Below are 12,934 nucleotides of genomic sequence, written 5' to 3' on the forward strand. Positions count from 1 at the left end.
GTATATAAATGAATAAATCCTTTTAAAAAAATCGAATATAGCCCTAAAGGGAGACGGGTCAAAAATCAAATATTTAATGAAACAACAATTAAATAATTAATTTATAATTGACATAGAAGAAACAAAATTCAACACATATATATCAATTTAGCAATAGTTAACTATATCCATTTAGTAATTAGTTAATTAATAGAGTATTAAATGATGGGATACTACAAGTACAAATGAGGGTCCTGACCTGACTCATTTGTATTGTCAGGTTGGCTGCAGTTAAAAAATGGTCTCGCATTCATCGGCAGAGCCAGAGGGACCAAAATTTCAGGGTATATAACTGTGACTCCCATTCTCCTCTCTGCAACCATATATCTATGTTTCCTTTCATCTCTTATAGTACAATACAAAGAATGGCACAGCCCATTTCCTGAATGCATGAGGATAACGCAGAGATTGTAAAATTTTAAACTCATCAAAAAATCCATTTCATTTTTGGGTCTCAAGTCTCAACATATACAACTAGCAAGTATACGGATTGCATTGGATTCCAATACAAAATGTAAGGCTTTGCCATTCAGCTTCTTTCTTTGAAAGAAATTGATAGAACACTCATTAATTGTTGTTTCTACCTTGACTAAGGAAGGATTGAAATCGGGTCTAGACCAAAGTGATGGCTAATTTGTTCCAATTCAATATCAATTTCAAAGAAGAAATTATTCAAAATAATAGTAAAGGCTCAAGGTAAAAGATATTTGTTACCAAGACGACATTAAAGTGTCGAGTCAAAGAATATATTCATCTAAGTCTAAAGAATTAGAATATCAATATAAATAGAAATAATTAGTTTGAATTTTTTTGACCACGACAATTCTAACATTGTGAGTGTAATAGGGTTTGGATAATTGTGTTATGTGAGAGTTTAGAGAGGATTTATAATTTTTTCGTCTAACATTTGTATTTGAGTTTGTAATTTTTTTCGTGCAAAAATTGTAATTAAGAGAATTTACAATTTTTTTCGTTTAAAAATTATAGTTGACTGTGTTTGCAATTTTTCCATACAAAAATTATACTTAAGCGGGTTTGCGAATTTTCCATTTAAAAATTGTAGTTTTTAGTGTTTGTAATTTTTTCTTTGAAAATTTTCACTTGTATGAGGTATTTTGTATTTTTGTTCTTGTAAAAAAATTAAAAGTTGAATAATGAATTTGTGAGTTTTATTTTTGAATTTTTGCTTTTTTTTTCTTCTTTTGAGGGTGTGCTTCCACATACGTAGATGTTTGTTTCTTTGATGTTCTTCCAACAATGATGTTAGAAGACAAATATTCACTACCGCACATAAGGTTTTAATACCTGGAGAGTAGACATAAAGCTGCCCGAAAAATACTTGATTCATGCAGAAAATTGAGGTAGAACCGTCAGATAATAGAACAAAATATATCTTGTCATCTGTTAACATGTGTGGTTCTAATGGGAGTTAAAGAGCAAGGGTCAATCGAAACCCTAGAGGGACCCTTATAAAAAAATCACAAATGTCATATTAAGGTACACACTATTGATAACTTAAAACCATTTTACTGTGTATCTCAATCATTCACTAACTCGGGCTTCAGAGTATTTTGTAGGTACCATTGATCGTCGCACCTTAAAACAAAGAAGGAGCTCGATAGACTGAGACATCGGTGGAAGTTATCATCTTGTCATCACCCTACTTGTCGTTGGGACATTTTTGTCTGGGCAAGATCAGTTGCGCAGTCAATGGGAATCATTGTATACGACATCCTCTTTCATTCTCACTAATATGATGTTTTTCGATGGTAGTAGTGACCCAAGCGATCACAAAGGAAAATTCTTAATTAGTCCCTTCATTAGTTAACACTCGACCGATTGAAGCCTTAGTCGACCATGGCGGGAAATGGCATATCATCTCCTTTCCACTCTGAAGATGATCGTTCAACAAAACAAGTGACCACTCTCAAAATCTCATAATTGATGATCTCCATGTGTCCAACGAGAGTTGTTGCATCCTATCACATGGAAACATAACCCTATAAAACATTCACACCAACGAGAAGAAAAGAATCGAGATAAAAATTTTGGTTATAGAATGTGCTTCCATTTACAACTAAATCCTTAAACAACATTCATTGGCAACTTTAGGGCATTTTCCTCTACTATACACCTTAAATAAAAATTACAATATCTAGAAGATCAATATGTAGTTTTGGAAGATGATATGACATCAACCCAAGTTTATTTCCTAGATCAACTCACGAAGCAAACAAAACCCGAAAAGCCACAAGTCTTGAGTGAAGAGTATGAGGGAGCACTAGAACTAGATTAATGGCTAGAAGAAACATTTTTAGATAAAGATCTAAAAAAATATGAGGTTGTTCCACCAAATGTTCAAAAGAAGGCAGAAATGTCCGAACAAATCGTAGATTTCCTTGCCATCTATTTAAGAAGAAACCCCTCAATAACCATCAAGATAAGAATCGATCTACCAGAACCTATGCACGAGGCTCTAGTAAAATGTTTATGGAGAAACCACGGCTTGTTTGCTTGGTTAGCAAGGGAGATGCCAGACCTCGGCTTTGAAGTAGCATGACACACCTTGGCCCTCAAATTATTTTGATTTTATATGTAAATTTTGTAGTTTATTATGGTGTCTTAACTTAGAAAAGGTCAATATTGGTCCCTTAATTCTGTAAAACGTACCATGTTAGTAATTTTCATCTAATTAGCGACAAATTTAGCGATCGATTCACGAGATTTTCTTCACTAACTAGATGAAAAGGACTAACATGTCACAATTTTGACGAATTAAGGGACCAATATATACATTTTATTAAGTTAAGAGATTGAAATAACTCCAAAGTAACATATAGGATTTTAAATGTGGGTCAGGCACAAGCCCTGTACAAATGAGGTCTATATATGAAGTCCAAGATCGTAAAGGCCAAATAGAAGTATCCACCATGTATAATGGTCACATGTAAAACTTAAGGTATACATTTCTAATCTAATAGTTTTACTTTATTCATCTTGGACTCTGTAAATGACTCGTGCTTGGAGTTCTAACCTTACAGGTACACCCTTGGACCATCGTATTGGAGATCAACATCACCACATCAGAAGTCCATCATCATTAATCAATTACAATTCTGGTTCCTGTACAAAACAATGGTACCTTATTTAGGAATTGAATGTTAATTCCCACGAAATTCCATGATCAAAGCTCATTTGATCAAGAGCCAGATCACGAAGAAATTGCATCAAAAGTTCATATCATTCCCATCCCTGTGTTAGAAATCCATCCTTCAAGCCTCCCAATCCAACTATCGGTTATAATATTTGTAATTAGGAAGATCGAGATAGAAACATTGTGATGGTGACAATCCCTTTGTTATCGCCAAATCTCATCCTATCTAAAAGAGAAACCGAAAGAATCAATGAATCAATACTATCCCGGTTAAAGAAACGAACATCCACCGCAAGTTTGAAATATTTTCTTATCATTGCAATAGGCCATACCACTTTAGAAGGACCAAGCTACAACGAGAACTTGACTGATCCAAACATAAATTGATACGAACATGACAAAGTGAGTGAGACATGTTATGTGTATCATGAATACAAACAAAGTGAGTTAAGTGGGAACAAAGATATCAATGAATACAAACAAACTCAAGTATAAGGGTTATGAAGTGAAAGATAACATACCTGAATATCATATCATGTATGTATGAGTATGATGTAATGATCAAATGGATAAGTATAGATAATTATCTTATATGTGTGTTTAGTTAACAATTACATCAAGGTAAAAGTATATAACAAGAGTATATATGATACAAGTATGTGGATCATTTAAATATATACACAAGTGAACAAAGTGTGATTAATCAACAAAAGATGGACAAAGTATCACTAGATTGTTAAGTATAAACACCTTGGTTCTTATAAACATTCAATCAAATAAGTTCAAAGTTTTTGAAATGTATGATTGATTTTATCAAACTATAGACATCATGGGAATTAAAGTATAATCATGGCATTGATGAACAAATTAATATTGACAAGGTATTGCATTAAAGTCAAAGGAAAAGATCAAAGGATCACAAATTAGGGTTTTAGGTTTTTTAATATCTACAAAGTCTATTTACTTGGAAACAAACTAAATACTAAGTAGAAAATTGGTTGGGATTCTGTTAATGTCCTCAAAAGAGGCTAAACTTAACCCTAATTGAATCATACAAGGATAAACAAACAATTTAGTGAAGGGAATCTCTTAATTTTTTTATTAAAAGACCTTTAAAAGTTATAAAAGGTACCACTTTGATTTAATTAAAAGATGGTGAAATAAATAATATTTTTGAATTTTTAAAATAAATTCACAAAATACATAACATAAATGAAGAGTGTATGGAAAATCAATTAAAAATAAATTAGTTTTCTAGGTTAAATAAATAATCAAATTTTGTAAGTAAATGAAATAAAACTAGTAATTAAAAATTGGTTTTTGGTGGCAAGGGGATTTGAACTCACGCCCTTGGACTCACAGATGAAAAGGTTAACCACTAATCATGTGTTAGTGGTGATAACCAAGTGCATTTAAAATATAAAATAGTAAAACAAGTGTAAAAGCCTAAAAAAAATAAATAACAAGAAAAAGGTGTGGGGGATCGAACCCAGACCTCACACATGCAAACACACTCCTTGACCAGCGGTACTACCCCCTGCCATATGGGGCGTAGTTGAAAAACCCCCCTGCCAAAAAAAAAGTTTCAAAACATGCCTCATAAAATTTCAAAAGTTTGCATTTGAACCTTTATCACGCCACCTCACTAAAAAGTCTGATGTGGCAATTTTTTTTAATTTTTTTAATTATTTTTAATGACATGGTTGGGCTTAGGTGGCATTTTTATTATTTTTTATTTTTTTTAATTCCACGTGGCATTTTTATTATTATTTTATTGTTTGGTTTTAGGAATGTTAAATATGAATGCTCAAAAAATTGGTCCTAGTGGGTGTTGAACCCAGGACCCAGAGCAAACATGCCCAGCAGCTTTACCACTAGGCTGCGTGTTCCTTTTAGTTATTCATTTGCCTTAGCTAAGTTATAATATTACTCTTTAACGTTAATAACTTTAATAGTTAATTTCTAACATTAAACTAAATTTCTAATGTTAATTAAATTATAAAATATAAACTAAATTAATATAAATATTAATTGTTATTTTATAATTTAACTAATTGATATTGTTTTCATAATAATTAGCATTATTAATTAACTGTAAACAAATATTATTACTAATAGTTACTAATTGATATTGTTTTACAAATAGTTACTGTTATTGTAAAAATAAGTAATTATTATTTTATAATTTAACTAATTAATATTGTTTTCATAATAATTAGCATTATTAATTAACTGTAAACAAATATTATTACTAATAGTTACTAATTGATATTGTTTTACAAATAGTTACTGTTATTGTAAAAATAAGTCTTCATAATTTAACTATTAACAATTAATATTATTGTAAATTATAATTTACGTTATTAGTATTAATATTTATATTAGCATTAATAATTATAATTTAATATTAATTAAACAAATATTAATTAAATAATGAAAATATTGTAAATTAAATATTTGTTGATAATTTAAATTAAATATAAATATTATTTTATAATTTAACTAATTGTAAAATATAGTTTAATTAATTGAGAAAATGCGTGGGCATAAGAATTAGCGTTAATTAGTAAAAAAATATTATTTTACTAATTTAACTAATATTTATATATTTTATTTTATATAAATATATAAATATTAACGCTAATTAGTAAACAAATATTATTTTATTATTTTATAATGAATTTCTTAATTAATAGTTTATAATAAATATTAATTATTATTTTATAATTTAAGTAATATTAATTAATAACATTAACTAATAACTAATACAGTAATTATAAACTAATAATATTTACAATAATTAATTATGAAAATATTAACTAAGCTATAAACGTAAACACGGTATTATTATAAGCTAGCTAAGGCAAATGAATAACAAAAAGGAACACGCAGCCTAGTGGTAAAGCTGTTGGGCATGTTTGCTCTGGGTCCTGGGTTCAACACCCACTAGGACCATTTTTTTAGCATTCATATTAAACATTCCTAAAACCAAACAATAAAATAATAATAAAAATGCCACGTGGAATTAAAAAAAATAAAAAATAATAAAAATGCCACCTAAGCCCAACCATGTCATTAAAAATAATTAAAAAAATTAAAAAAAAATTGCCACATCAGACTTTTTAGTGAGGTGGCGTGATAAAGGTTCAAATGCAAACTTTTGAAATTTTATGAGGCATGTTTTGAAACTTTTTTTTTTTGCAGGGGGGTTTTTCAACTACGCCCCATATGGCAGGGGGTAAAATAGGTATTAACCCTATATATAATATAAACAATGTCCAAAATTCAAATTTCAGACTTCACCATCAACCCTGAGCAACCATGGATTTCTAAATTCAAAAATCCTCATATCTAAACAATTTGCAAAACTTTAAATATGAAAGTTGCTCAGTTTTTACTCACGAATCCAGCCATGTATCAATCATTAATTAATTCTAACGATAACTCATTAATTTGCAGAAAAACACTATGAACCCTAGAATTTCGAAATTAAATTAAATGATGATCATGATTAACAAATGCAAGGTAGTTAAGGGTTTTTGATCCTCACATGATGCTTAACAACATAGAATTGAGAATTACTCAAAATGATACTCTTAATATGAAGTTCAAAGTTAGGTTGACTTACCTCTGAAGTGAGAATCGAATGTTGAGTTAGATCTCTTTTGGAGATGTTTTGATGAACATGATAGCTTCAATGGACTCCCAGGAAGCTTTTGCAATGCCTACTTTGAACGGAAAGTGTCTCAACTCCTCTGGAGAACTCAAGTTGCAGAGATGAACAAGTGAGGTCATGTGATGTTAATGGATGTGTTTCAGTTGAGGTTTTATGCTAACAAAAGGCTTTATATGTTGTGTGGGACGTGTTTGGATGGTTGATTTGCAAAGAACTTGCAAGGAGATGGAAATTCAAAGAAATGGTTTGAGAGCTTGCAACAATGGAGTTTTGGAACAAATTCTGGCGTGTTGAGTTTTGAGGCTTGGTTCTCTGTTTATAGAGGTTACATATGGCTCACATAACTTGCAGAAATCATTCTCAATTCTAATGGAAGACTGGTTTGATCAATTGGTTTCCACAAGTTTCAAAAAATATGGTTTGCTTCATGGTGAAGAAAGGAGTGATTCAAGGGAGGTGCCATGCTTTGCTGAAATTAGGGGACTGATTCTGAGGTTTAGATGGAGCCATATCCAAGCAAAGTCAGTTTAGAAAACTTTAATCAAGAGTGGTTGAGAAAATTTGATCTTTACCAAAATGGCTAAGTGACTTTTTGCAATTTCATCTACAAATGGCATAATGCAATGGGCAATGCCTCAAATCTTTGTCAAATGCATGAAGTGTTTGTGTAAATCTCAGATTATGAATAGATTTAGAGATAATGTAGGCTTCAAAAGAGATTTGTAGAGGTATGGATTTGGTTTGAACTTGATCATGAACATGAAGATGGACCTCTAATGCACTTCCATGGTGCCTTCTTAAATTCGAATCTCCTAGCTCACACTTGTTATGGATGAGTTCTTGGATTCTTTGGAAAGATGAGGTTAAATTCTTCAACTTCCTTGTTGGTTACTTGAAGATATTTATCTTAGATCATAAATAAAAATGGTCACAAACTTTGGAGAAAAATATGTCTTAACACTTAGGAAAAATTCGAAGTGTTTGACAACCTTGAAGTCCTAACTTGATCACTCCATAACTTTGAATCCTTGCACTTTTTGAGAATTCATCCTTATGGACAAAGTTGTTGTATGGAATGAGATCTTCAATTTGGCCTTTTGGAGCACAAAAAATGGTGACTTGATGAAGAAGTTACAAGCTTCCAAAGTTGAGCGTTTGAACATGTAATTTTGTGGAATTAATGAGTTTTCCAACTTCACTTTTACCCCTTTTGCAAGTAACCTTAATTTTCTTGATCAAAATTGGTTAGATGACTCTATTGATCATATTTTCATGATCCTTAATCTTAAAAGTCCATATTTGGCCTAAAATACCAAAAGTCAAAGTTGACCACTACACAATTGACTTTTCAAGTTGAATTACATTCTCTCCAATATCAATTGAATCAAATTATTGTAGCCAAATGAATAATATGAGTGGGCTATAATGAAGTATTTGTGATTCTTGAATCATGTTTTGAGCCACAAGACCAAGCTTTGACCAAAAGTCAAGCTCCTCGGAGAATTAGGTCAAAACCCTAATTGGTATACCAGATGAATTTGGAAGTTGTTGATCTTGATTTGAAGCATCCTTGAACTTGAATATTGATGATAGGAATCACTTGAGAACATGAGAAACTTATGTCCCTTTGAGAATCTCAAAACCCTAATTGCCTAAGCTTTCTTGATCAGTCACCTATCTTGTGAAACAGGCAAACACATTTTTGTATATTTTAGCTTAGCAAATTATGAATGAATGATTTTATATGAAATGAATGGTGATAATGAAGTGAGATCTTAGGCCATCTCCAACGGTAATTTTTTACTGTTTCGTACGCCAGCTGGAAGAAAGATTTGGAAATTGAACTGCGCCAGCTATGCAAACGTTATAGTACAAAGAAACGGTACTTTTCAATAAAATAATAATATAACTTAAAGCTGTTTCAACGGCTCTTTTTCTTTTTAAAATTTTTTTTATAATTTATTTGGTTATAAATAGAAGCAAATGTTAGTCAAATTTTATCTCATAAATTTATTCCTTACTCATAGTATTTTAATTTTTCTCTCACAATTTCTTCTTATTAGCCTTCAATTGATCATATATTTTACCAAATTTTTCATCTTCTTAGTTCAAATTATTATTGTTAAGGGCAAATGGACCCTAATCAATATAATTTTCAACAATCTATGTTCCATCTCATGCAAAATCAACAAAATTCTAATCCGTAAACTTCTCAATTTCCCCCACCGCCAATAAACTCTACCGTATTTTTTCCACCACCAAACAACCCAAATATATATTTTAGACCACAGATAAATACTCATGGGGTGAATTTTTCTCATCATGAACCCGAAACACCAAATGGGTTTATGTCTGAACGCCAAGTCCCACAATTTTCAACTCAAGTTGGTATTGAAAATACTACAATTGAAAAAGAACAAAGGCGTTCTGTTAAAAAAAACCTCGAGAGATATTCACAAGGGAAGAGGATACACTTCTTATGCAATCATGGCTCAATGTTTCAAAGGATCCAATTGTGGGAGTTGATCAAAAAGTTGATAGCTTTTGGTTAAGAATCACCGATAATTATAACCAATATCGTGGGCAGTCACGAGAAAAGCTACAAGGCCAATTAAAATCTCGATGGCATCGAATAAATGGTTGTGTTCAAACATTTATTGGGTGTTATAAACAAGCTGTTCATGGAAAAAAAAAAGTGGGGCATCAGAGAAAGATATCTTAATCAATGCGCATGCTTTTTATGAACAAGATGAAGGTGCACCATTTAATCTTGAGTATGCATGGCGGCTTTTAAAAGATGAACCTAAATGGATGGGAGCATTCACCGAAAACTCTTCAAAGAGAACAAAAAATCCTGCTAGTGGCTCATGCACGGCATCGCCAAACTCAGAGACACCTTCAAGTTATGAGTTAAACTCATCATCTCCAATGGAGCGTCCAATGGGACAAAAGGAGGCAAAACGAAAAGGTAAGGCAAAGGAAAATGCAAATGCAACTGAACCTCCTTCTAGTGTTATTTCCAATACAAGGAATAAAAGAATGGAAGTAATGGAAAATCTAGCACGACTTAAGGAGGAAGAAAACAAATTAGTCAAGGAAAAGATGGAGTTTGAAGCAATGCAATTTATATTGTCAGACACTTCTAAGATGAATGATAGTCAACGTGAATTTCATGAAAAACGTTGTAATAACCTAAAAGAAAAATATGGATAGTAATAATATGCAATGTTCTAGTATTTATTATATTTAAACATTATGTAGTACTTGTTATGTATCAACGACTATTGTAATAAGATGCAATGTTCTAGTATTTTTTTATATATATTATTCAAACTAGCCGTTATTCAAACTAGCCATTATTCAAACTAGCCTTATATATACTTTCATTCTTTTCTCACTCTTCTATCATTTTTCTATCACACTTCTATCATCATTCTATCACTCTTCTATCATTTTTCTATCACCCTTCTCTCACTTCAATGGATTCAAACAATTCAAACAACCTCAACAAACTTTTTTGGGAGGTGATTGAAGAAGAACTTATGGACAACACAGATGAAGAACTATTGTTGTCAAAGCTCGAGAAGGAACGTCAATCTAGAAGTTCATCAAGGCGAACAAGAAGATCAGTGATAGATCGGAATCGTGAAGAAGGGCATATACGATTATTCAACGACTACTTCTCAGAAAATCCAGTATACACGGATGCCCAATTCCGTAGAAGGTTCAGAATGCATAGGCATTTGTTTCTTCGAATTGTAGAAGCCCTTGGAAATCATGATGAATATTTTCAAATGAGGGTCGACGCAACTGGTAAAATGGGTCTTTCACCATTGCAAAAGTGCACTTCTGCTATTCGTATGTTGGCATATGGATCTTCCGCTGACATTGTAGACGAATATGTTCGAATTGGTGAAAGCACTGCAATTGAGTGCTTAGAGAGATTTGTAAGGGACGTGAATGAGGTATTTGGGGTCGAGTATTTAAGAAGGCCTAATAACAATGATGTTAAAAATCTTTTACAAATGGGGGAGTCACGTGGATTTCCAGGCATGCTAGGTTCCATTGATCGTATGCATTGGGAATGGAAGAATTGTCCTGTTGCATGGAAAGGACAATTTTGCCAAGGTGATCATGGTAAACCTACGATCATGCTTGAAGAAGTGGCATCACAAGACTTATGGATTTGACATGCATTTTTTGGTATTGCAGGTTCAAATAATGACATTAATGTGCTAAACCAATCCAATGTGTTTAACGATATTTTGGAAGGACGTGCTGCTACTGTGCACTATACAATCAATGGGACTCCATATAACATGGGATATTATTTAGCAGATGGTATATATCCTGAGTGGACTACATTTGTCAATACCATTTCAATGTCGCAGGGAGAAAAAAGAAAACTATTTGCTCAACATCAAGAATCAGCTAGAAAGGATGTGGAGCGGGCATTTGGAGTGCTCCAATCTAGATTTGCAATTATATGTGGCCCAGCGCGTGCATGGCATATGGAAACCCTCAAACATACCATATATGCTTGCATCATATTGCACAATATGATTGTTGAAGACCAACGACACACATATGGAGGAGATTTTGATTACTCTTATGATAATGTAGATGACACCTACTCTACAACGGAAACATTTAACGGTCCTCATCCGAATCTTGCAACAAAACTACAAAGAAGAGCAACTCTTCGTGAAAAAACAAGTTCATCGCAAACTTCAAGGAGATCTAATCGAGCATATTTGAGAAAGTTTTGGACATGAGGATGATGTAAATTAAATTTGAGTAATTCTATTATGTTATTTATTTTTATTATTTTTAATTATATGTCATGTATTTGAGATTAATTTTAATTATCATTTTAAATTTTATGTTTAATTATCATTTTAATTATATGTTGTTAATTTATTTTATATTAATTTCATTATCATTTATTTGAGATTAATTTTAATTATCATTTTAATTATATGTCATTTATTTATTTTATATTAATTTAAACTTAAATAATTTAAATAATTATTTTAAATTAAATAAAATTTAATATGAATAAAATATTAATATATATAATAAAATTGTGGGACCCAATATGGATTCTTTAGAAGTGCACCATTGGAGTGAAAATTAAGTGAGTTGCTTTAAGATGATGTGGCTTAATGGGTCTCACAAAAAACGTTGCACCATTGGAGATGCTCTTAGGGTCAAAATTGGAGTATGACACCTACTACTTTTGCAACTGCCATGTGACCTTCCCACTTCTTCTCGCAATTGGTTCTGTGGTGAGATGTCGACCACAACTTCTAAAAGACTTATCGATTGATAAAACACCCAACAAGCCTTATGGACAACTATTTTGAACTGCAAAATTCTCATACAAATGAGGTATATATATCAAGCTCAATATCACAAAGCCTAGGTAAAATTATCCAAAAATATGTATGTACCATATATATATATATATATATATATATATATATATATATATATATATATATATATATATATATATATTGTTTTTTATATTAAATTTTACATGAATAAAAGTATGTACAATTTGAGAAAATAAATGGGTTGACCTTCGAGTAGTGTACTTCACCCACTAAACTTGTCTCATTCCTCATATCATATTCATATATATCTTATATATGTATTATATTTAACTTTATAAAAAGAAAATATATCTTAGATTTTCCTCCCAAAGTAGTGGGGCCTGGACTTTAAGAATTTCGAAAGGTCGTTGATCAAGCACCACCTTTCAGTAAACTCTGAAAGACAAAACCTGTTTACTCATTAGAGAAATATGTTTCTCCCTCTATCTCATTTTAAGTATTGTTTTTTTTTAGTTTTACGATGGTTAGAATGATAAATTAAGTTCATTAATTAAAATATTTTTATTAATTGTAGTTAGTTAACTTCAAATATAATAAACAAAAAATTTAAATAAAAAAATTAATGAATAAAACATTAATATTCTAAAGACACAAATAAGTTGAGAAAAAATTGCAAAAGAATACTTAATAATAGTAATTTAAAACATTTCATCAATTACAGTTATG

The 12,934-nt window shown here is 31.2% G+C and overlaps 1 protein-coding gene and 1 pseudogene across 1 annotated transcript; both read left to right on the top strand.

Moving 5' to 3' along the window:
• The first annotated feature begins 9,001 nt into the window (after positions 1–9,001).
• On the top strand, positions 9,002–10,082 carry LOC131615255 (glutathione S-transferase T2-like; annotated as a pseudogene).
• Positions 10,083–10,348: 266 nt separating this feature from the next.
• Positions 10,349–11,644, top strand: LOC131614811 (uncharacterized). Its single transcript, XM_058886360.1, has 2 exons — positions 10,349–10,997; positions 11,082–11,644. Exons 1-2 carry the CDS (start codon positions 10,349–10,351, stop codon positions 11,642–11,644), a joined length of 1,212 nt encoding a protein of 403 aa, XP_058742343.1.
• Positions 11,645–12,934: the final 1,290 nt, after the last annotated feature.

The sequence above is a fragment of the Vicia villosa genome, linkage group LG6, assembly GCF_029867415.1.
Source record: "Vicia villosa cultivar HV-30 ecotype Madison, WI linkage group LG6, Vvil1.0, whole genome shotgun sequence".
Classification (NCBI taxonomy): Eukaryota; Viridiplantae; Streptophyta; class Magnoliopsida; order Fabales; family Fabaceae; genus Vicia; species Vicia villosa.